We start from the raw sequence: 25991 nt of genomic DNA, 5'->3' as shown, positions 1-25991 counted from the left end.
CAGACACGCACGGAAAAAAAAAATAAAACAAAACAATCACTACAACCCAGACCCTGGGCCTCCGTGGACGGGGGAGAGGAGGGTCGCGTGCAGTGAGGCACCTCTGGAGCGCCCTCTTGCGAAAACAGAAGGCGCGTGTCCCCCTCCCTAGTTCCCCAGCTTTGTCGCTGCCGCCTCCGCGGCGCCCCCGCCCGGCACTCCTGATTCACTCTCTGTCTCTCACTCCGTGAGACAGTCGACAGCTTTCGGAGCGAGTGGGGGACAGGTTTAGGCGGCGCTCGTCCAGAGGAGACCTGAGCGCCAGGAGAGAAGGTGAAGCTGGGAGCCCCATCCCTTCTCTCCCTGGGGGTCTCCTGAGACAACGGACAGCTCTGCGCTCCCGCGCGACACCCTTCACAGCCACTTCGCCGGGTGTGCCAGGACTTGGGGAAGCGTCTCAGGAAGCGGTAGGGCGGGAGGCGGCGGCGGAGCTAGCCTGAGCGCCCTGGGACTGGAGAGGAGTGAGTGGTGGGCTGGGCATAGGCGGCAGCGGTAGCTGCGGAGCCTCCCCACCTCGCAGCTTCGCAGGCAGCACCGACTCCCCGGGCCGCGGCCGCCCGCCGGGTCCTCTGCGCGTTCCAGGGCCCGGAGCCGGCGCACGATGCGCCGGGCTGTGTTCTGATCGCCGCCGCGCCTCAGCCTTCGCCGCGATGATCCCCCCGGAGCCACCGCAGCAGCAGCTGCAGCCGTCGCCGCCAGCCCCGCCGAACCATGTGGTGACCACTATGGAGAACCTGCCAGCCGAGGGAGGCGGCGGCGGCGGCAGCTTGTCCGCCTCCTCCCGGGCTGGCGTGCGCCAGAGGATCCGCAAAGTGTTGAACAGGTGAGCGGTGGCGGGGCGCTGGGCAGGGGCTGCGGAGGCCAGACCCGGGGTCCCCTCTAGCCCCGCTGGGAGGCCTGGAGGCCCTTCGGGATGGAGTAGGGACCGAGGAGACCCGGCGACCACGCGCCCGGCGCTCCTGGAGAGGCCGCAGCAGCTTTGTCCCAGAGCGGGGAGCCCTGGAGCACCGGCTGGTCCGAGGCGGGAGTTCGGGGAGAGGCGGGGTTTTGCCTGCCTAGCGCTGTGCGTTCGCACTCACACTACGGCATACGCATGTTGCCTCTCTTCCCCTTCCTACTCGTACCCCAGATTTGCGCTCAGGAGCCAGAGGGGACCCCGGGGATGGCCGGGCGGAGGTGGGAAGGCGAGGGGCTGCGGGAATGGTGTGGAAGTCACGGGCCTTGCCCTGTCACCCGCCCCGCCCAGCTGTCTCGGACCCCCTTTGCCGGGGGATGGGGTTGAGGGGACCGCCCTAGCAGGCAGGCAAAGGGACCCACTTCTCCTGCCCTACACTTCAGTTGCCACTGCGACTCTTGCCGGCTGCGAGCAAAGAAAGGAGGCTAGAGGCCTGGATCAGACCCACACAAAGTGCAAAAATGTTGCGGGAAGGGTATGAGAAGGGAGCGCCGGGTTATTCCAAAGCCCACTAAACCCAGATGAGGCAAATGCCGACCATTGGCTCTTCCAGTGCTGGAATCTGATCAGTAGATGGACCAAGGACAAGGCGTTTTAGGATGAGAACCTGGCTGACGTGAAGATGGGGCTCCCTCTTGGCACCCCTGATTCGACTGTCATGTGAAAGGGACTTTTTCTACTTAAGTAACTTGAAATGGTTAAAGAGCTGACACTTAAAACTCACGTAGAGAATTGGTTTTGTGTTTTTATTTGTGTACGCGTCTGCTTTTCCGTGCATCTGTAGGGGTAACTCTTGAGGTCGCTCTGTTTATACAGGTTTCTGTGGGGTACTGTTTTGGGTAGCCAAGATTCCCCCAGGGAATTCACACAGAGCACTTTAGGGCTTGAAGCTTTCTAGTGGGAGCACAAAATATGTACAGAAATAGTAGCTTGAAAAATCTCCTTATTTTAGGAATATGGTTTAATTTAGTTATATCAAATCCCAAACCATTCAAGAATCCCTTGTGAAGACTTAATGTCTATATTAGCTTACTTGTGGGTACTTTTGTATGTTTCCATTTATTATCAAACAAGAAGAAATTCACTCTGAAGTGAGACATGAGTTGGTAATAGGAAGCCAAACCTTTCCTTTGATTTGTAGCTTAGAATATCACCTTCCAAAATATTACATTTAAAACACAATGAGCAGAATAAATCAAGAAGATGCTGGCTCAGTACATATTATGTGGATTGGCTATTCTTTATGATTACCTGTGGTTTTTGAATAGTAAATGCCTTGGCATTGGCTGTTTAAATTTTTAAGCAGAATATGTTAATTATTAATTTCCCTCATCAACCTGGAAAAAAATGGTGCAATAGTTCATTTATCTTTGCTTGATTATAAGTTATTATTGACTGTGCAGGTTTTTCCTTGATATTTAATGAATCTTAAAGTCCAGAATGACAAGATCACTGAGGTAGGAGTGAGGGGACTTGGGTTGTCATCATTCCTCCACCGCTAGCCATGTGGCTTGGAGAAGAGTTGTTCGTCTCCTTGGGCCTTGCTTTCTTCGTGTGTAAAAATGTGTTTTATAATAATTATCTTACCTCTCTTATCATGGTTTTGAAAATTAAATGAGAGAATACTGGAGAAACACTTGGGAAAGTGTGAAGCTCTGAGCAAATTCATTTATTCAACAGATTTCTGTTGTCTAAGCTGGGTTTGTGGGAGTATCACAGCAAATTAACTGAAGTCATAGAACATCATGGAAGAACTTTGTGTTTTATTAAGCCTTCAGTGATCTGTGACCTGAGTTGTACTATTCCTAATTTATAGAGGAGGAACTTAGACTGAAAGGTTGGGTCAATGTTATTTAATTGCAGGTACATCTGTGAATGGAACCCTAGGGTTATAGCTTTTAGACTTCAACTACAATATTTAATTGTCTTTCAGAGTTCTTCAGAATGTTCAATATTTTTTTGTTCAATAATATTTTGTATTGAGTAAATGGTTTTTCCTTATCCTTAAAGGATAAGAAGGAAATATTTCTTTTGAGAAGGAGCACCTTTGGTAAGAAGACTGAAAAAATATCAGAATAAACGTAAAGTTCTTGATGGAATAATTTCGTTAGCATGCTGATGGGCTTGATTATGTCCGTAAATTGTTAGTAGGACTGCTGAGTAACTGGGCTCTAAGTCAAAGCAGGAGTCGGGGGAGAGTGGAATTTTAGAGATCCTGTTCAGTGCTTAAGTGTGGCTCCTCTCTGATCCCTCCACGTGTGTTGGCCTAGTTGGTAATGACTGTAAGTCTGGCCCATTGGGGCCAAATTGTAAGCATCTTTGTTAATTTTCTAAAAACTTACGATCACTTTTTCCTAGTTTTTCTTTTCCTTTCTGTCTTCCTCTTAATACGTCTGTTTCCTTCCCCTGCATTGCCCTATCAACTCAGTCTTTAGAGCTTGAGTTGTTTCCTTTTATCTATGTACCTCTGGCATGCAGCAACTCAGCTGTTAGCAGAAAGTGAGGCTGCAAATCTGGAGTCAATATAAAAACATACCCCTCCAATTTTTGGTATGCATATATATGGTTGGTGATGTTCTATTGCTGTGAGCTGGCCAGTAGTCTCTTCACAATGGGGTGTTGCACCACTCTTAGTTAATTATTAGCATCCCATTGGGCCAATGAGGCAGCACTGAAGATGGTGCACTTATTCAAGGAGTATTAGACTGAGCAACGCAAGCCTGGTGAACTGCCTGTCAATGGTCACAGTCTGTAACAATAGCTACCTGCCAACCCAGAGGAACAAATGCAAACACATATGCTATGTATGATCTGTCTACCTAGGGATAGATAAAGAGAGAAATGCAGACTAATAATTAATTAAATGTGCCTGCTCTAAAGAAGCTTAGAATAAAAATGTAATATTACCTTAATGAAATTTGCCTTAAATCCTGCATCATTTGATTTTCTCCATATAGCTCCATATCTTTCCCCCTTCTTTAAATGCTTGTAGAGCTGGATTACTATATTTTGTACATGGCAGTTGGGGCATCGCACTGATTAACTACTGACTTTCTGTAAAATAATTAGATTAGAATATAATAGTGTCCAAGACTTTGGTGAAAGAAGAAGGTGCTATATAATTTTTTTTAAGCAGTTAATGAACATGTCAAATACCCCCCACTCCTATTCAAAATTGTTTCTTTAAATTTATTTTGATATTCAATATTATTTTATATTAATTTCAGGTATACAGCATAGTGCTTAGACAGTTATATAATTTAAGAAGTGATCCCCCTGACTAGTCTAGTACCCACCTGGCACTATGCTTAATTATTACCATTTTATTGACTGTATTCCCTATGCTTTACTTTACATCTCTGTGACTATTTTGTAACTACCAATTTGTACTTCTTAATCCTTCCTCTTTCTTACTTCCCCCCAGTCCTCTTCCCATCTGACAACCAGCAATATGTTCTCTGTGTCTATGGATTTGTTTCTGTCTTATTTATTTAGTTAGTTAGCTCTTTAGATTACACATACTAGTGAAATCACATTGCATCTGATTTTCTCTGTCTGACAGACTCCACTCAGCACAATATCCTCCAGGTCTATCCATTCCAATGCAGATGGCAAGAATCCATTCTCTTCCATGACCGAGCAATATTCCGAGTATATATGTACCACCTACTCTTTATCCTTCATCCATTAATGGATACCCAGGCTGTCTCCACATCTTGACCATTATAAACAATGCTGCAATTAACATATGGATACATACATCCCCTCAAAGTAGCACTTTGGGTTTCTTCAGATAAATACCCGCAAGTGGGATTGCTGGGTTTTTCTTTGTCTGTTGTTACAGCCTTTCTTTTAAAGTCCATTTTGTCTGGTATAAGTATTGCTATGCCAGCTTTTTTCTTTTTTCCATTTTATGAAATGTCTTTTTTCCATCCTTTTACTTTCAGTTTCTGTGTGTCTTTTGTTCTGAAGTCAGTCTCTAGTAGGCAGCATATGTAAGGGTCTTGTTTTCTTATCTATTCATTCACCCTATCTTTTGGTTGGAACATTTAATCCATTTAAAGTGTTATAGATGTATAGTTATTGCCATTTTATCATTCATATTTTTGAGCTTTCTTTTTTCTTCTTAAAGAAGTCCCTATAACATTTCTTGTAATACTGGTTTGGTAGTGATGAATTTCTTTAGCTTTTTCTTGTCTGGGAAGCTCTTTATCTGTTCTTCGATTCTAAATGATAGCTTTGCTGGGTAGAGCAATCTTGGTTGTAGGTCCTTGCTTTTCGTCACTTTGAATATTTCCTGTCAATCCCTTCTGGCCTGCACATTGTCTGTTGAGACATCAGCTGACAGTCTTATGGGAGTTTCCTTGTAGGTAGCTAACTGCTTTTGTCTTGCTGCTTTTAAGATTCTCTCTTTCTTTAACCTTTGGCATTTTAATTATGGTGTGTCTTGGTGTGGTTCCCTTTGGGTTCATATTGTTTCAGACTCTCTGTGCCTCCTGGGCTTGTATATGTATTTCCTTCACCAGGTCAGGGACATTTTCTGTCATTATTTCTTCAAATAGGTTTTCAATTTCTTGCTCTCTCTGTACTCCTTCTGGTACCCCTATAATGGGAATGTTGATACATGTGGTGTTGTCCCAGAGGCCCCTTAAACTATCACTTTTTTGGATTCTTTTTTCTTTTGGCTGTTTTGATTGGGTGTTTTCTGCTACCTTATCTTTCAAACTGCTGATTTGATCCTCTGCTTCATCTAATCTACTGTTGATTGCCTCTAATGTATTCTTCATTTCAGTTAATTATATTCTTTATTTCTGACTGGTTAAAATCTGAAATTCAACTGGGAAAAGATAAATAAAATCATTTTTTGTTTCCTATTTCCATTTTTATGTTTTCTATCTCTTTGTTAAAGTTCTCCATGAGATCACTGAGCATCCTAATAAGCAGTGTTTGGAACTCTGTGTCTGGTAGATTGCTTGTCTCCCTTTTATTTAGTTCTTTTTCTGGAGCTTTGTACTGTTTTTTTTTTTTTGTATTTGGGACATGTTTCTTTGTCTCTCCATTTTGGCTGACTCCCTGTGTTTGTTTCTATGTATTAGGTAAGGCTGCTATGCTTCTCAGTCTTAGTAGGGTAGCTTTATTTAGTAGGTGTCCTGTGAGACCCGGTGGTACAGTCTCCCTGGTAATCAGAGCCAGGTGCTCCAGATGTGTCCCTTGTATGGGTTGTGTGTGCCCTCTTGTTGAGTTGAACCTTGGTTGCTGTTTGCACATCAATGGGACGGTTTGATCCATAGGCTTATTGGTAATGAGGACTGGTCATGACTACAGTGGAGGAGCTGTGGTGTAAGGGCTGCCTCTACAGAGCAGGGTTTGCTTTAGCAGGGCTCTGGCACCTGCCCAGTATGCCCTTTGTGTGTGTTGTTCTTGGAGGCAGCTGGGTGGTTCTCTGGCTTTGTCTGAAGCTGGTTACCAGGTTTGCCAGGCCTGGGGTCTCCTGGCAGGTGACCTGCTGCAGGCTAAGTTCAGCCATAGCCTGTGGCCTGCCTGGGCCACTTGGCAGGAACCACAGAGCAATCTGCAGATGGCTACCACCCAAGCTGTCTTGGAGGTGCCTTGAAAGGCCAAGCTGCGAACCAAGGCTGGCTGCTGCTAGTGCTGAGTTTAGGGCTTCTCAGCAAGAGGAATAAGACACACTGAAGCCAGACATTCTTCTTTGGGTTTTGTGAACCTTTGAGAGATTTTATGAAAGTCTGCAGCATGAGCTAAAACAGGTTGTTTGTACGGAAAAGCCACTGGTAGTGGCTTGGGGGTACCTGAAAATTGGGTGGGGCATAGTCTCAGGGAATCACTAGGGTGGGGCCGACAAAAGGTGATAGCCAGTTTGATGGAGACTCAGATATGGCATCTGCCTGCATCTACACTCATGAAGGGGGGAAGGCGCAACAAAGAAACAAGGGCTCCCACCAGGTCCTCTGTCCGGGAGAAAGATTACCCTCCAGCCCTTGCTCTGAAGCCAGATAGTTCATTTCCTTCCTGTATGTCCCTGTCACCCTTTGAGCCACCGTCCCAACACTGGAGCTCAGAGTGAGTAAGTCTGTCAGCCAGTAAGTCCATGTGTAAGTCCCTTTCAGAGGGGCGCCTGGGACTCCAGCCTCCCTTCATCTCACTCAACCACAATCTCTGCTGGTTTTCACAACCAGAAATTATAGGGACTTTTCTCCCTGGCACTGGAACCCTGGTTTTCAGAGTCTGATATGGAGCTGGGACCCCTCATTCCTCCTAGGTGTGCCTCTACAGCCAAGATATTTCTACCAATTTAAATGCTAAGCTAATTGTTACCTCCTGAATTCCTGAAGATTTAGAATAATGTGTTGGTTCAAACATGGGAAAAATTATGGCAAATTCTTCTTCATTTATTTCTTAGCATAGAATACTATTTATTACCCTGCCATGGGTGAGCAAGATATGACAAAAAAGAAAATACTTCAAGCAGACAGGTGATGACCCTCTCACAGAAACTGCAGATACCAGTAGTTTTCTGAGAAACATACAGGAATAGCTAGTGATCTATATAGTATCCAAAGATTTTCTCCTCTAACATGATTACTTAATGAATGTTTGTGAAAACAAATGATAACTTGTTTTGTGTTTTGTATGTGTGTGGTTTTATTTCTCTTTCCCCACTTGAATATTATTTTGGATTTTCACAAAAATAACCATGAACTTCTAGTTTTGAGTCGCTTTCTTCCTACTAAGAGATATATTGGGTTGTCTCAAGTTATAAAGGGGTGTCTGCCTTTTTGAATCTTGTAGTGAGAAAGTTTAATCACTAGAATGGAATCAGTAGTGTGACCCACAGTCATCTATTCATTTGATTTGGCACTAATGGGTTTCCAACTTACATTTTGATTGATTTTATTAATTTTCAAATTTATGAAACTTTTGAATTGAAAGCCAAGGAGCATTAAAGAGGCTACACGAGAGCTGGGAGCAAGCCTACATAAAATCAATGTCCATGTGGGAAGTTACTATATATATAATCTGAGTTATTAAGCAAAATGGACAGAACATGGTGAACCAACTGAATGACTGCCAGGGAGCAGGGTTTTGCTTGAACTAAGTGTTAGATACAGTTGATGAAGACAGATATTATAATTTAGATGATTTTTTTAATCAAGTGGGAAGCCTTTTGATTTAAAAAAGAAATGATACTGAGTCTCCTCCTCAAGCCACTCCTCTTAACAGATGTCAAAAAGAAAGGGGGAAGATCAACTAGTAATGAGGATAATTGATACAAAATGTGCCAAATGGAACTGGGTGGTGTGACTAAAAACAGACGTTTATAAGATCAGTAGTAAACAAAGGATGTCTGAAGGATGCATTTATTTTTTAATGAAGGGATAAAATTATAAAAATAAAAGATCATCCAGTATCCTTATTTTTATGCACAGGGCTTGGAGAAATGAAAGTTTACATTAAAGGAATATTTGATTTACCTTGAATAAAGATGATGCATTTTTAAGTAATTAATGTGTAAGAAAATGGACCTACCTTCTTGTAATTTTTCTTTGACATTTTACTACCTCAAGATCTTTCAGTGCCTCAGGGCTATCATAAAAGCTGTCTATTTTTACTATATATTGCTATTGATGTGGATGATTTAGGAAATTAAGTCAGCTGCCCACACAGTTATAAAGTTACTTAATGCAAGAGCTGATTTATTATTTAATTGCCATTTTTCATACAAGTAGAACATGAAAGCATTACCATCAGTTCTTAGTTTAGCTTTGTCATTCATATGCTTTCAGGCCAATGAGCATTCACTGTACATTGCTCAAACACATTAATTATTGACTATGTTTCTAAAAAAGTATGCTTGGGAAGTCAAACTCCAATAGACACATGGAAAAATACCCCATAAATAATTGGCATATTTCTTGACTGTGGCATGAACATATACAAGTACACATTCATTAACATTTTAATAGTCAAAACCACATAACATAAAATTTACCATTTTAAACATTTTTCAGTACACAGTAGAGCAGTGTTAGCTGTATACACATTGTTAGGCTACAGATCTCTAGAATTTTTTTCGTATTGCAAAACTGGAACTCTGTATCTGTTGAACAACAACTCCTCTTTTCCCCTTCCCCACGAACCCTGGCAACTACCATTCTACTTTCTAAGAGTTTGACTATTTTTGATACCTCACATAAATGGAATCATGCAGTATTTGTCTTCTTGTGACTTGCTTATTTCGTTTAGCATTATATTCTTAAGGTTCATCCACATTGTTGCAAATGGCAGAATTTCCTGTGTTTTTTTTTAAAGGCTGATATTCCATAGTATGTATATATAATTTCTTTATTCATTCATCTGTTGATGGACATTTAGGCTGCTTCCATTTCTTGGCTATTGTGAATAAAGCTGCAATGAGCATGAATGTGCACGTATCTCTTCAAGATTCTATTTTTGATTTTGGGGGACTTATACCCAGAAGTGGGGTTGCTGGATCATACGATAATTCTATTCTTAACTTTTTGAAGAACCTCTATACTGCTTGTCATAGCAGTGGCACCATTTTACATTCTCACCAATAGTTCACAGGGTTCCTATTTCTCTACATTTGGTGCCAATATTTGTTACTTTCTGTGTTTGTTACTTTCTGTGTTTGTTTGCTTGTTTGTTGTTTTTAAAGATTTATTGTGGAATATTGGGGAACAGTGTGTTTCTCCAGGGCCCCTCAGCTCCAAGTCGTTGTCCTTCAATCTAGTTGTGGATGGTGCAGCTCAGCTCCATGTCCAGTTGCCGTTTTCAATCTTTAGTTGGAGGGGGCGCAGCCACCATCCCATGCAGGAATTGAACCAGCAACCTTGTTGTAAAGAGCGGCCACTCTAACCAACTGAGCCATCCAGAGCCAAACAAGCCACCCCTGTTTGCTTGTTTTTGATAGTGGTCATCCTAACAGGTGAGAAGTGATATCTCAGTGTAGTTTTGATTTGCATTTCCCTAATGATTAGTGATGTTGAACAAATTTTCATATGCTTGTTGGCTATTTGTGTGTGTGTGTGTGTGTGTGTGTGTGTGTGTGTGTGTGTTTTAATGTCTATTCAGTTCCTTTGCTCATTTAAAAATTGGATTGTTTGGGGTTTTTATTTATTTATTTATGTTTGTTCCATTGTAGGGGTTGTTTATATATTTTGGATATTAACCCCTTATCAGATATATGGTTTGCAAATGTTTTCTCCCATTCTGTTGATTACTTTTTCACTCTGTTGATTGTTTCTATATTCATTTATTCTTAATCATTTATTGTGTCCTGAGACCTCTCCTGGAGGCCACATATATGGTGAAACGTTATTCTTGGCCTAGACCTCGAAATCTAACTGGGTAGCTGGCTGTGTGCTGCTACTGAGAGTGAATCATTATCATCTGTAATCTGAATATTTATTCATAATGCCTAATTGTATGTTTTCCAATCGTCTATATACTGAAATCATATAAATAAGTTGTTTGATATGCAATCCATATTAAACTTGTCATTCTGTCATCTTGACCTTATACAGGAACTACTTAAATGTACAATAGTTAAAAAGAAATTTCGCAGGAAGTATCAAGGAAAGCAATAAAAATAAATATGTCTTAGAAACTGTTTTCTTAAAAAAATGACATTCCTGAATCAGTGGTAACAGGAATGTAATTTATTTAAGTATACTATTGCTAACATTTTAAAAATATTGTATTCTATTGGATTTAAATTCTAAACTTTCTTTCAAGAAAATTCACCTAAGTGACTCTGTGATGATTATTTAAAAAATAGCTTAAATACCATTTTACAAGTTCTGATATTATGAATCACCAAGTCCTGCCATTTTAACAAATTAATTAAGGAAAACAACTACAACTGAATAAGCACTTCAAAGATTTTAAAAACCAAATCATGCAAATTATATCCAGATTTAGAGTGACATGGCTATGATGCCTAATCATTCTTGACTTTGAGATAGCACCAGGTGATCTATCACACAAGACAAGTACTTCACTGGTTTCTGATTCATTCATTCATTCATTCATTCATTCATTCATTCAATGAGCATTTATTGAGTGCTTACTATATGTTGGGCACTGCTGGGTCATAGAGATGAACCAGATAGGTCTGGGCTAATGTGGACTTTTGGGTGCCATTGGTGGAGTTTCTAACTGTTATTACCCTTTCAATATAATCTATCAAGGGGACAATTTAAGTGTAGTAGAAATAAAGATAACATACATCACCTCTCAAAAATGATTAGATTTTCAAGCAGATCTAACAGAGGTGCACAAAACAGCCCCACAATTTCACTGTTTCACTTGTAGGAAAACTGCTCAAGAGAAAACTAAACCCATAATAAAATTACTTGAAGTGTACACAGTCAAGAGGCAGATCTCTCTTGATGAATATAATATAATGTTTTACTCGGGTCTTTAAAAAAAGGATGACTAGCCATTAATGTTCATCTACCTTCTGGGTGTTAGAAGAAAAAGGACAGATTTAAATCCCATCATGCCATTTCAGGGTGCGCTATCAAGGTCATTGCCATATAACCCAAGAAAACAGAGTTTCCTGAAAATATTAAAAGTCTGACAGTGCATATAAAGCTTTGGAGGAGCCTGGGCCCATGTTTGTATATTACAGGTAAGAGATTTAATATATGACAAGAATATGAGGATGCATTGGTGGAAAGACTGTATGCTTTATTATATAATTTGATACAATCTAATGAGAGTGTTTCAGTTAAAAATTAGCATTTAGACAGTGGCTCAAATTCTTACATTTTACATTATAAAACATACATTTTGTATTATCAAGTTTTACATCATATGTTATTTTCATAATAACAAAAGTTGTTATTATCATCCTTTCATAGCCAGGGAAACCAATTTTTGTGGTTGCACAACTAAGTGCTTTTATAAGACCACAGAGGAAGGAAAGACCACACTAGGCTGAAGATAGGGCAGGAGGGTTCAGGGGTTCATGGATGGCATTTGCCCTTGGCATTGAAACATAGTGTCTTGGTCATTTTGGGCTGTTATAACAAAATGCCATGGACTGGGTGGTTTAAACAGCAAACATTTATTTCTAGCTTCTGCAGGCTAGGAAGTCAGAGATCAAGGTGTCAGCAGATTTGGTTTCTGGTGCAAGCCCTCTTTCTGGTTTGCAGACAGTTGTTTTATTGTACCCTCACATGGGGGGAGGGGGAGGGCCGGGGAAGATAGAGGGTGAGAGGGCACTCATGAGAGAGAGAGATCAGTATCTCCTGTTTCTTCTTCTAAGGATACCAATCCCCTCATGGGGTCTCCACCTTCGTGACCTCATCTAAACCTAATTACCTCTCAGAGGCCCCACCTCCAAATACCATCACCTTGGGGCTTAGGACTCAAACACATGAATTTTAGGGGATGCAGACATTCAGTCCACAGCAGATGGGTAGGATAGAAACATGCTCGAGAAGCCAGATGAAAGAAAGGATGAACGAAATGTGGGGTAAGATATTGGAGGAGGATTAAGAGTCCTGTTTGACAACAGTATGTGTAGGTATAAAAGGCAGTAGAGCGAATTAAGGCCAGAATTATAGGATGGAGTCACATAATGGGAAGCCTTAGACTTCATTCTGCGGGTTATGATTATTCCAGGTTATTGAGTAGAGTAAGAACATGATCAGAGATGTGCCTCGACATGATATTCTGGTAAAAATCTATAGGACACATGGAGAGGAGAGGACTGGAGTTGAGGGGATCGGTTAGGGGACAACTATAGACAATTAGGGGAGATAAGATAGGAGTCTAAATGGGATGGAGGCAGCCAGGATGAAAAGAGGGAAGTGCTGTGATTTGAACAGAATCTGAACCACAGTCAAGGAGAGGAAGATTAGATTAGATTGCTTTTGGGAGGGCCCCCAACAGTGCCTGGAACAAGTGGGTGTTTAACACTCACTTGTTGAAATGTTATTTAAAAGTTTCCACAAGGAAGAGATCTTCCCACTAGGGCACAAGAGACCTGTGGTGCTGCGTGGAGAGGATGGGCAACCAGGAAGACAGTGGGCAGCTCCTCAGAGTGGTCCATGGACCTGTGCTGTGCCACAAACTGTGGCACCAGACTGTGAGAAGAACAGCGGCCGCAGTAAGCACTTGCAAATATCTACAGCAACTTGGCAGACTACTTTTATGTCTTTTCTAATATTAAAATATTCGGTCATGTATTATAGTAAGTTTTTGTTTTTTGCCATTTTATTTTTCTAGTAGTTTATTTTTTATTTTATTTTATAAAAGTATTGTCTGCAATGAAATGAAAAAAACACACAACTGATATTTTACAGTTGGTAGTTTGAGAAGCACTGATCTTAGCCCAGCATTTGAGTGGAAGCAGCAGTGAGTCTGGATTCTGGAACTGCATCTTATCATGAAATAGTGGTAACATGAGGCTGGTGCTAGTCATGGCCGTAGAAATCTGTGCATCCCAGCCAAGGGTGTGGTAGCAGCAGGTTAGACCTGACAATAGCTCTGCTAAGTATCAAGGATTCAACCCAATCATCTGGAGTTCAGTTTGGGCTTCTGCCATAATGGGGTTCCCTGGAATGTTAGGCAGGGAAAGTATTTGGAAGTGAAGAACAAGGACAGCATAATATCCCCATTCTGGGCTACAGTGAAGAATGCTGCCTCTCAGGGATAACAAAATTAAAGAGAACAGATTCTAGATCTGAGTGACAAAAAGGAGGGTCAGTGTGCGTGGCTGGACCACTGGTGTGGCTTCACTTTAAGCTATGGGGAGCCCACAGTAAGAGGGATTTGTCCATTTAACAAATAATTATTGAACCCTGTGAGAGGCACCATCTAGATGTTGGGAATACTGCTGGGAACAAGACATAAAGACCTCCATTCTCATGGAGGCTACATTCTTAGTTGGGGGCAAACGACAAACAAATACATAAGAAAGATATCCCATTGTGCTAAATACTATACAGATAATTAAAGTTGGATGATGTGAACAGAGAAATAATAGGTGGTACTTTTACTTGAGTGGTCAGAAGAAGTCCCTCTCTCTGGTGACATTTAAGCTAAGAGCAAATGACCAGAAGAAGCTGGCCATTTGAAGGACAGAATGAAGTGTACTCCAGGCAGAGATGCCAAGATGAGATAAGTAGGCATAATGAACTGAAAGAAAAAAAGGTTGGAGTGCAAAGAAGCTGGGGAAAGAGGGAGGGAGCAAATCATAGAGGGAAGCAGGTGTGAGATATTTTAGGGCCTCATAAACCAAGAGAGGAGCTTGGGTTTTATTATAAGTGGGATGGGGAGTAACTGGAAGGTTTTAGCAGAAGAGTATCTGGTTATTGTTTTGAAAAGACCGCTCTGGTTGCTGTTGGAGAATGGATTGCAGGAGAGGTAAGTGGCTACTGGAGGAAAGAGGTTGAAGGCTTAGACTGGAGGAAGGTAGCAATGGAGGTGGAGAGAAACAATTGTGTTTTGCAGTGATTTGTATTGGGAGATAGAACCTATGGGACTGGATGAGTAATTTGATGAGGCCACTAAGGGAAACAATAAAGGAAAATTCCCTCTTTGGGCGCTTTGGAAATTGGGTGAGTGATGGTTCCATTGTGTAAGATGGGAAAGACAGAGAGGAACATGTTTGTGGGTAGGAAGTCAAGAGTTTACTCTGGCAAGCCACATGAGCTATTTCTGGTGGAAATATCAAATGACAGCTGGAGTATGGGATTCTGAGGAGATATCAAGGGCTGGAGATTTGGATTTGGGAGTCCTTGGGTTGGTCCTGGATGAGATCATTTGGAGACAGTGTGTAGGTAGAAGAGAAGAGGGGTCCCAAGGTCAGTCCGGGGAGCACACCAACTTCAGAATCCAACAATGAAGACCAGCAAAAGGACTGGAGAAGGAGGAATCTGAAGCAGTAGGGAAAACAGGACAGTGTGGTTGGTATTCAGAAGCCAAAGAAAGGAGGAAGTGTTTCAAGGGGGAGGAAATCATTGCTGAGCGTAATTAAGAGGACGCAGAAATGATCAGCGGTTTGGCAACACAGAGAACCTTGGGGGCTGTGACAAGCACAGGTTGAGAGTGGAGGTGCAGATGGAAGCCTGGATGAAATGGTTTGGGGAAGGAATGTGAGGGGAGGGGTTCAAACACAACTTTTCAGATGTTTTGCTTTAACCAGGAGCAAAGTCAAAGAAGAGTCCTTTTAATAGAGGAAATATTAGAAAAAGTCTGTGTGCTGATGGGAATGATAGAGTAGAGACGGAAAAAATTGCATGTGCAGGAAGAAATAAGATAAAGGAAGGGGAAGAAGCCTTGAGAAGGCTAAGATGGTGGGATTCAAAGCACAAGGGGGACGGGTGGATCTTTGAGAGGTGCCAGGACACTCCCTGATACGGGAGGGGAAACAGAGTGTGGGTGTAAATGACAGTTATTTGGTAGATTTGGTGGTGGAAATAAAAGGCAATTTCTAGCAGGTGGCTTCTACCATGTTTCCCTGAAAATAAGACCTAGCCTGGCCATCAGCTCCAATGTGTCTTTTGGAGCAAAATTTAATATAAGACCCGGTCTTATTTTAAAATAATATAAGACTGGGTATAACATAATATAATACAATACAATATAATATAATGTAATACCGGGTCTTATATTAATTTTTGCTCCGAAAGATGCATTAGAGCTGATGGTCTGGCTAGGTCTTATTTTCAGGGAAACACGGTATGCCTTCGTGAAATCTGAGGCAAGGATCTCAATAAGGAATGAAGGTGCTAGGGAGTGGGGGAGGGCTAGAATGTGTATACAGAGAGAAGTGGGAACTGGTTATTTTGAAGAGCCTTTAGAAAGGCTGCATACTAAAGAAATAGAGTAGGATTTAAGAGCAGTGTTATGAGCTTATTTGACATTTGTAGGGGAGACGAGGTGGTGGTGTGATGGGCAGAAAGAAGCTGCTAATTGGAGCATGCCTTGGAAAGCGTTAACTCAGAACAGGTCTCGGCCCAAGCAACACTCCAGCAAGAAGCATCAGTGAATTCAGCTCTGACGGAGTGAGGATATTGGGCACATCTGAGGGCGCTCAGTAGGATTTTGGTCCTGATTCCATTTGGGAGTGGGATGCGAGAGAGAGAAGAGGAAATTAAAAGTCACTTAGAAATTTTGTGTGTGGGCGATTGGAGTCATGTTTTGTCTCAGGCAACTGACTTAGGTTTTGGGGGCCTCCATTTTCTCATTTGTAAACCGGTTAAAATAATCTTAGCCCTTCACTTGCCATTGCATTTTTGGGATTTTTAAATGCAATAACACCTGGGAGAGAGCTTGGAAAGCTGCCAAGGACAGTGCAATTGTTATCCTGGTCACAAAATTAAAGCAGGTGCCCTGGTTTTCCTGGCTTTATGCTATCCCCACGCGTGTGATGAATGCTGACCGGTGCCCTCAGTACGCAGAGGACTTGCACACAGGCACACATGGCTCTGGCCCTGTTGTTTCTCTCATGGGCCTTGTCAGAGTCTGGAGTGAAATCCACCCATCTATGAACAAGGCACAAGCCTCTTGATTTCAATGTGTTTGTTGGTTTGAAAGCTAGATGTATTTAACTGTTTATTTTTGGGTCTTGTCTGAAGAAATGCTCACCTTGGGAAGCCTAGTTGACAGAAGGCATGTGGTTGGTCCTGCTGTCGGATAGCGCCCTGAGTGCTGATGCTTCTGTGGTATGTAAAGGGACCTGTGGTATGTAAAGGAGTGTCCGACAGGCTTCAGGAAAGGGTTCGTGCCTCTTGAACTGGAGAGGTTTCAAAGTGAGCTTGGGTCTAAAAAGCTCCATAGAGGCCGGCAGTGGGACAGACAGAGAGGCTCAGAGGAAAGGGACAGAGCAGCTTTAATGTGCTAATGAGGGGAAGCCCAGATGCTAGCGGGATCAGAGGAGCCCTTTGTGACACTGGGTTCCCTGGGATGGCTGGAGGCTCTGTCCCCATCTGGGTCCTGCTGCAGGGGGAGGAACGTGCTCGCAAACAGGGATTCTGTCCTGGACAGATCGCCTTACAGACCCCTCAGCGTGCTGGTGGGCAGTGAGGGCCTGCGGAAAATCCCAGGCTGGGGCGACTGCTTGAAAATAGTGTGGTTTATGAGTTGGCAGGGAGATAAGTGTGGGGAGGACAGGGGATGGGAAGGGGGAGATCTGTTCTGGAGGGTGAGTGTAGTCAGATAGAGCTAGAAAGGACAAATGCAGCGGCACAGAGTTAACTGTTTTCCCACCATGACTGCCATGCTTGGCAAGTGGTATTCAAGTCACTAAAAGGAGGTGATCTGTCCTTGAAAACAGTGCAAGTCAACTTTTCACTAGTTATGGAGTAAGTCTGAAACGTCACAAAAACCAACCAAATGAAAACTACCATCACCCAGTGAGTGCTGCAAAGAAATTTACGTTCCGGTTATTTCATTCAGTGATTGCTCCAGAATTGCCCACTGGGAGGGGTTAGGAGCACCCATCAGATTGGAAGCAGGGTCACGGGACTTGTCTTAAAGCCACATTCACATAGCAAGAGCACAGTGCTTACAAAGGTCGTGTGTTTGCTTGGACTGAGCCCATCAACTGATGAGGAATTGGGTTAACAAAGCACCCCAGCCACCCCTTAATGCTTCCTCTAAATTTCGTCTTAATGTCTGGGGTCATTACTGCCTCAGAAATGTATGAGATCCCAGACAAGACAGACAAATGAAGATGATCGATCCAAATCATCTTGACCTTTTCTTTGTCTCCTACTTTTTCTTTCTGAATTTTTCTGAGGAGATACATATCTATATCTGTATCTATATATCTATATCTATCTATATGTCCTTCTTTATATATATGTAACATGTAATATATTACATACATTATTTCCCAAATAATGTATATTATATATTATTTGTAATGAATCTTTGTCTATCCATCTATTTGTCTTGCTCTGTTTCTCTCTCTTTCTCTCTCTCTCTCTCTCTCTCTCTCTCTCTCTCTCTCTCTCTCTCTCACACACACACACACACACACACACACACAGACTGATAGCTATAATTTGTCTTCCTTCTATGAAGGTAGCCCTTATATTTCCTTACCATGCATTTTTTTTTTTTTTCTCAGAATTGGTTCATGAAGAATGCTTTATTTTTAATATGCTTTATTTTTATTTTGGAGCCACATTGAATTGGTATAACCTAAGAACATAAAAATATTCATTGCAGAATTATCTATGAGCTAGTTATACCTGCAGGTGTTAATTCACCTATAGAACAGCCCCCACCGCCCCCAAAGATTTCTCCTCTTAATTTCTTGAGCCATATATGGTTTCATTACAACACTTCAGCTGCAACTGATAGTCAATATGGTGACTTGACTATAAAATTTAACCCTCTTTTACCTTCTCTGATTCTAATAGTTTATGTGACTTAAGTGCTGTTCAGGCAAAATTGTTCTTAATTAAAAAAAAAAGTAAACAAGCAAAACTTCCTCCCTTCCTTGGTGCTTCCCATTTATTTCCTGCCCCTAGTGGGATACATGCATTCTGGATTGACCTTCCTTAGAGAAAGCTGGATGCTCTCAAGCTGGAAGAAGTATAGGCAATGAGGTGCTTGCTTGCCCTGGTTTTAGAAAATTGATCATTTGCAACTCTAATGCTGATAAATGGACTAATTTGTGTCCAATGCAGAGAGACCATAATTGTTACCTCCCTAGCTTCATAGTTAATTGCAACCCCAGAGCATGCCTTTGTTGATGACAAAAGAAAAGCGCCATTTAAAGCGTTTATAACAATGGGCATCACACTGCTCATTTTAGATTCTCATTTTCTTAAAGAAAACGGTGATTATGAAAGGAAGTGTACAGCGACTCGACCTGTGTACCCAGGCTGCAGTTTGTTGGGCTATAGGTTGGTGAATTGAGATACAACAACAAAAATGATTTCTTAACAGAATTGTCATCTTCCTGCTTTGCTTTGTCGCAGCTAGAAAGTGGTTCCTTTGATTTAGGAACCTGAGGATTCTTTCTTTTAGTTGCTGCTGGAGAAGCAGGTAAAGGAGCCAGAGTTTATGATGCACTCTTTTTCTAAAAAGAAAGTTGTATGCCTGATATACTCTACCACAAACTCTTTGGGGGAAATAGGACATATACAAGACATGCACAAAAAATACTGAAGTTTTAAAATGACATAAATAAGGAAATGGAAATCTGGTGGCAGTGGCGGGGAGGTGCGGTGCGCGGTCTGCAGAGGGAAGCCTTGCAGAGAACTAGCTTTGTATTTCTAGTATTGCTCTGCTATTTTAACCACTAAAATAATTGGCTTGTGAAGCATAGAATGTTGATTACTGGCCTTCTTAGGGAAATACTAGCAAGTGCACAATCATAGAAAAAAGTCACAGAAGGCATGTGACTTGTTGATGAATCAACGGCACCCTCATTCAAAGTCAAAATTACTATTTTGGTGGATTATTAATTTTCTCTGTGGAAATATTTTGGACTTCGGAAATGAATAAAGTAAAGCAATGAATGGCATCATAAAATGCCCTGATCCTCAATTTGAAGATGCTGCTAGGCAGAGCTATGGGTGCTCTAGAATACTTTCTGAAGACAAACTGTGATATAGAAGCTCAGTCTTTAAGGTACTACAACTCTTCAACCAAAATACAAAGACACCCATGCATCTGAAAACTTTTGACATCCAATCCCCAACCTCCAGGTCTGGGTTAGATGCCCCATTCCACATGCAGGCTATTTTCTATCATTTATATTTGACATTATTTTCTTGTCTGAACTCTCACAATGAATTATAAGCCCACAGGGTGTTTTCTACCCAACATCTCACATAGAACCTTGTGTAAAGTAAGTGTTCAATCTTTGTTGAATGAAGGGACAAATTATCTAAAGACCCCTTCAAAAGAGAAATTATTTTCGGTAAATCGATGTTCTCTCATTTTATTTTCTCAAATAATGGCACAAAATGGGTACTCATTGAATTTTAGTTGTAGGTTTTTTGTGTTTGTTTTTTTTCCAAATTGATCTATTGAAAGGTAGGAGATATGGAATAGTAAAGTAAGATAATTTGAATGGTGCCAGAGTTAAGAAAACATTGCCGCATGCTGCGTACATCCTACTCACACTTTAAAACTCAACACACATTTCTATCAACCCTCTTTTCCTAATTGAAAGTTTTCAATTCTGTCTGCCAAGACATTTCCCATGGGATAATTCATTGTAGAAATGAAAATAGATGTCACCGAAAGCTCATAATAGGCAGCAGAAATTAACACCAGGGTTAGACTGTCTAGTTTAGCACCTTAGTGTTTTGATCTTGGGGACCTCACTTTCTTATCTGTTCATAGGTTGTTGTGAGAACGATGTAGCACTTAGAACAGCATCTGACATACAGAAAGTCCTATTCAAACTTATATTATCATCATCATCATCATCATCATCATCATCATCATCACTGGGAGATAAAAAGCCCAGGAAAAAATAGGGAAGAAGGAAACTGCTGAGAAAACTACATGAAAGTAGTGCCCATGTCTGGTTTGTTTAGTGTTTTCTGCCCAGTGCTCAGCATAGCCTTTGAACATAATAGATTTTGATCACGCTTGTTTAATGAATTAATGATGTACTTATGGTGATCTGGGGAAGGAAAGGTAAGAAGGTCTAATATAGTTTGAAGCCCTAGCTCCAAGTAAGCAAGGAGAAGGGAGCCCGACATTTGTTTAATTCGTCTTCGTAAATATTTTTCTAAACAATTTCTACCAGTTAGAAATCAACTTGAGTTAAATTTCATCTTTAAATACATCACCCTGGGAAAATTAAACCACATGAGATTTATATCCTTTGCATGTTTGCTGCAAGGAAACCATAGTCAGTCCTAAGTGCAGTTAGGAGACGCAAACACATGTAAGGTTAGGTTTATACTCTTAAGTGTATTTAAATCTAGTTAATCAGTTGTTATTTCAGTCAATTAGATTGCTTTCCTCTTAAGAACTGAAATCAGTCACTGTGAAGGGTGGGATCATTGCTTTAAGGTATCTTTGGAACATGGGACTTTGGCCATGATGGCAAGTATGCTGGCTTTTTACACTGAGGGGAAATGTACCACATGAAAACTGCAAGCATTTTGGGCTAGAGGAGGATACAAGTGTGGGAGACCCTCAGAGATCAACTTTGCTGTCTTTGAAGTATGTCTAGGACTTTCCAGCAGTGGGATCAAGCATCACTTCACTAGAAGATTTTCAGAGGCATACTGGTTGTTAACGTTTGAGAATGTATCTATGTGACACCTATGAGAATTAGGACAAGTCATTTGACATATGTTGTCACCTGATCCCTGTCCAGCTCTTATGATATGTGATTAACATGACAATAAAGTCTAAAGACCTTCTGACAAATCAAATGACGTTTATTTCTAAAGCACGTATATTGTCTTCCTTCTTCATGCGCTGGTACCTTAGAATAGAATAATAACTCAGACATTTCAGCAGTGGTTACAATGTGCTTGTGTCCTGGGGCCAAACAGCCCATGCAGAGAGCTTAGAAGTTAAAGATCCTGTGAGCTAGATTAGGGTTCCTTCAGGGAATTATTACCGTGTTTCCCCGAAAATAAGACCTAGCCAGAAAATCAGCTCTAATGTGTCTTTTGGAGCAAAAATTAATGTAAGATCCGGTATTATTATATTATATTATATTATATTATATTATATTATATTATATTATATTTTATTATATTATATTATAAAGACCCAGTCTTATAGTACAATAAGGCCAGGTCTTTTATTAATTTTTGCTCCAAAAGACGCATTAGAGCTGATTGTCTGGTGAGGTCTTATTTTCGGGGAAGCAGGGTAGATACTTCAGTCTATTTAGATAAGCCCTGCAAAGATGGACTCAAGATAACTTGACAAGTTATCTGCACTGGAGTAGAATAGATGTTAGCATGCATATTTTTTCTAAAAGCTAGTTGGCTTTTGAACTCCTGTTCCAGAACACACAAATGTGACACTTCGAAAAGCCGAATAGTTCCACACGGTTGCTAACTGTGACAGCCTTTCTTTTCCACTCTCCAGCCTTTGTTGCATCACTAAGGCAGGATGTTTTATTCAATGTGAAGTGATGGAAACTTCTGCTTTATGATATTATCAAAGATACGCCTACATAAAAAAGAGTAATGAAGTTCTTTGGCTTACATTCTTGATATCATTTGTATTGCCTCTGTGCATGGTTGAGTGAGGCAGTTTCTATAGCTGCTGTAAGCAATAAGCCTCTAAGTGTTAAATGCTGACTCAACATAAGCATGTCTGCTGAAGAAGATGATTAACTTGAAGAGAAGCTAGTGTCAGCGAGAAGAAATACAACCAGACATTCAAAAAGAATATAGAGTATTTCCATGTGATATCTCCAGGAACCACTGCAAATAGAAAAAGTACAGTTGTGTTAGATGGATATGAGTATACTCTTTCTCTTCTGTCCTTGGCATTGAGATTTTGCCCTCCCAATCTCTTATTGGTTCTCTCACTAGTGCACCCATTTCACGAATTGATTCGTATAAGCCAATTAGTTCTTGGCATTCTTCTGGACTCCAGGACCTGCAGATTGTTGTTGGTCTTGGGGTGGGCACAGGTCCCAGGTAGGCCCAATCAGATTGAAGGGAAGGACTTACATTTTCTTTCTCTGCTGGATTTGATCAAGGAAACAGCCATTTTGCTACTGGCTGTTACTGTAAGCTACTTCATGACCATGAAGGAAGACAGCCGTAGGATGTCACTGATGCTGAGGACAGCAAAGCAGAAGGAGACAGAATACCTGGGTCCTTGAAGACAATATTGAGCAACTCCAGTGCTACATGCTTGGAACTTGCTCTGTCACTGGATTTTCATAATATGGGATAATAAATATCCTAACTGTTTAGGTCAGGTTGAGTTGGAATTTGTTTTACTTGTATCTGGAAGCTTCCTTGACTGATACACACATCTCTCTTACTATGCCCTGAAACTGATGACCTTCTATGAATACCATTTAGGGCTTTTTCACCTCCTTCAGTATGGACACCTCTGCCAAGGAAGAGCAGAGGCAGAAGTGGGGCGGATTGGTTTTCCCAGGATATGGTTGCACGGAGGGTAGAAAGAATGAGCTCTTGTGACTGGTGGATGTCATGGACATCCATACATGTGGCACCTTTGATAATCCTGAGCTGATCTAGATTAGACAAATATACTGAGAAGGTTGGAATGCTTGATGACAGGCTTCCCCAGCATGTCATCCATTTATTCATTTATTTGATAAGCATGTATTTCAAGCCTGCTTTGTGCCAGGCTGGTGCTAGGCACTGGGTGTGTGAAAGATCTCAGAGTGTAGCAGAGAACCATGGAGCACCTGATACAAGGGATTGCAGAAGGCATCTGAGTATGTGACAGCTAAGCTGACACCTGGAGAATAAGGAGGACTTAGCCAGTTAGCCAGAATAAAAAGAAGAGAGAGAGAGAGAGAGAGAGAGAGAGAGAGAGAGAGAGAGAGAGAGAGAGAGAATGTCTGTGTGTGGTAGGGGTGGTTATAGGGAATGATGTTTTAGGCAGAGGAAGCAAAACATCAGAAGACTATGTGAGTGGGTGGGTGAGAGCGTGGTGTATGCTGGGAAATGAAATCTGTTCAGATGGCTGCAGCTTTGTGTGAGAAGGAGAGAGATGTTAGATGTTGGGGCAGTAGGTAGGGGTCAGGGTCAGATCATTCAGGGCTTTGAAAGTTTCTTAAGTTATGTGTACTTTATCTTGGGAGCACTGAGCATTATTGGAGACTAAGCAGAATAACACGACCAATTTACATTTTGATAAGCTCTGGCTGCCTGTAGTATATACAGTGAATTTGAGTACAGCAAGGTTGGTTGTAAGGAGCCCAGAGAGGAGACAGTTGCAGAGGAGAAATGGAGAGCTGTGATGCACTCTTAACCTCTCCTTTCTACAACCATGGGTTTTGATTATAATAACCACATAAGAGTAGCTTGATGGTGGTCAGTGTTCAGTGTTATTTGGTGTGACAACTGCATGACCTCAAACAAGTTACCTAAAGTCTCTGAGTTTTAGTTTCATGATCTGTGAAATTACAATAAGAACACCTATTTTGTAGGGTCATTGAGGAAGACTAAATAAAGGTCTGATATATTTACAGCTCTTGGCACCATGCCTGAAGCAAGCTAACCATTGTAATTACTAATACTTCGCCTGATCAGTATGTACAGAAGAGGCACATGAGTGAAAGGAGAGGAAGAGCTTTCTACCTGGGTTCCTTTGTGGGCTTGGGAGTTGAGAGTCCCATGAAAATCATGAAGCAAGTATAACTATGGTGCTGTCAGATTCTCACTGGAAGCAGGACTTGTGTTTATTGCACAGGCAACACATTTCCATAATCCTTGCTCCTGGAAGGAGAAGTAGAAATCAGGACCAAAAATGACAAATAGAAGGTATGCTTATTTTTGGCTACAGAGAAGAGAGAAGTGGTGAATTCATAGGAGAAGGCAAGAAGGAACCCTGGTCCTGGAAGATGCTGGCAGCAAGGGCTTCCAAAAGACATGTGGCTTCTCGGCAGTAACAGGATTCTGCAGAGACGCACCTGGAAGCTCTAGATGAAAGCAGGTGTATTTCTTTTGGCGGTGTGTATATGTGTCTTTTTTTTCTAAATCATGTAGAACAGCTGCCATATAGCAGATATTGTATTCAACAAGTATTTTCTTTGGGAGCAGGACTTGTATTTATTGTATAGGTAAGAAATTTTGAGTTCTGGGGTCAGAATTTCTGCCTGAAGCATGGACACATGCTGGGTTGGATTCCCATTTGCCACCTACAAAGCAGCCTTGTATTTTTCTATTGCAGTCATTAGAGGAGCTAATTAGAGAAGCTAATCAATGGCTGATGAACTGATTCGCGTAGATAGATTTCTCAAGCCAGAGTTGGAAAGGAAAGCATGGAGTTTTTTCCTTGGGCTGCGTAAGCAGCTATTTTTAGTCAGCAGGTGTTGCAGCTTTTCTGAGGCATTTGGCAGTGTTTCCTTCTACTTCTATTTCCTCTGAAATATGTAACTTTTATCCCTTCCATTCCAGAAACATGCTGCTTTGTGAGTGTTTTCTGAACAGAAAAGGGGATTGTGGGAAAGAAAAATCAAGAAAAAATATGTGAAGTGCTTAGCACAGAACCTGGTCCCACAGTAAATGGGTAGCAAGTACTAGGAGAGGAGCTAGAAGTGCCATTCAGAGTGTGGGTGGAGGAGAGACATGGCAGGTGGATGTGCTCGCTGCTGCACACGGAGGACATGTCGCAGTGTCACTGGAGATAATGTATTGCTTTCAGCTTCCTCAGCCTGAATCAATTCCTGTGCTCAGAGCCTTGGCTTATAAGTTTAGATGTCAGTACTTATTGGTTAGGGAGGAGCCAGTTGTTTTCTTTGTGTATTACTTAAGAACAAACAAATGCCCTCCACATCAGTTGGTGAAAACACAATGACTTAATGCTTTGAAACATGGGTCCTTAGGAGAACAGTATGATACACAGTCCTGAGATGGGAACTGGGCATCCAGAACAGTTATTTTCTATGGCAAATTTCTAATCATGCATTAGATTTATGCCAGCGATTGATAAAGTGTAAGCCACAGATATTTTCTATGTTCCTATGTTCCACGGTGAGATGCTATACTTAGGGTTTTGATGAAGACAAGCCTGAAATTGTTTCGCTTTTTGGAGAACAATTGTGGAAGTCAATTAAATATATGAATGGCTTGCTTCAGTGAACTGTGTGTACATCGTCTGCAGTTACGGATCATGTTCTGACCAACACTGCACAGGGATTGGGGGACAGCTAGACAAGTCATGATGATTGGATTAGCCCAGGTTCTCTAGAGAAACAGAGCCAATAGGGAATATAAATAAATATATACAATACAAAAAATATATACAGAGGGTGCCAAAAAATGTATACATATTTTAAAAAAGGAAG

The 25991-nt window shown here is 41.5% G+C and overlaps 1 protein-coding gene across 2 annotated transcripts in view; it reads left to right on the top strand.

Annotated features, from left to right (window-relative positions):
* The window catches only part of SLC35F1 (solute carrier family 35 member F1), a 371967-nt gene that overhangs the window by 367 nt on the left and 345609 nt on the right, over positions 1 to 25991 (top strand). The window contains exon 1 of one of the 2 annotated variants that reach the window (XM_019740997.3): positions 80 to 862. The exons of the other annotated variant lie outside the window; for it this stretch is intronic. Coding sequence (XP_019596556.3) covers positions 690 to 862 — 173 coding nt within the window. The 5' untranslated portion in view covers positions 80 to 689. Of the gene's footprint in view, positions 1 to 79; positions 863 to 25991 lie in introns of those variants that run through there. 2 annotated transcript variants of the gene reach the window in all.

The sequence above is a fragment of the Rhinolophus sinicus genome, chromosome 2 (genome assembly GCF_057876585.1).
Source record: "Rhinolophus sinicus isolate RSI-liver-muscle chromosome 2, RSI-T2T, whole genome shotgun sequence".
In the NCBI taxonomy this organism is placed as follows: domain Eukaryota; kingdom Metazoa; phylum Chordata; class Mammalia; order Chiroptera; family Rhinolophidae; genus Rhinolophus; species Rhinolophus sinicus.
This window is presented reverse-complemented; position numbering and strand designations above follow the sequence as displayed.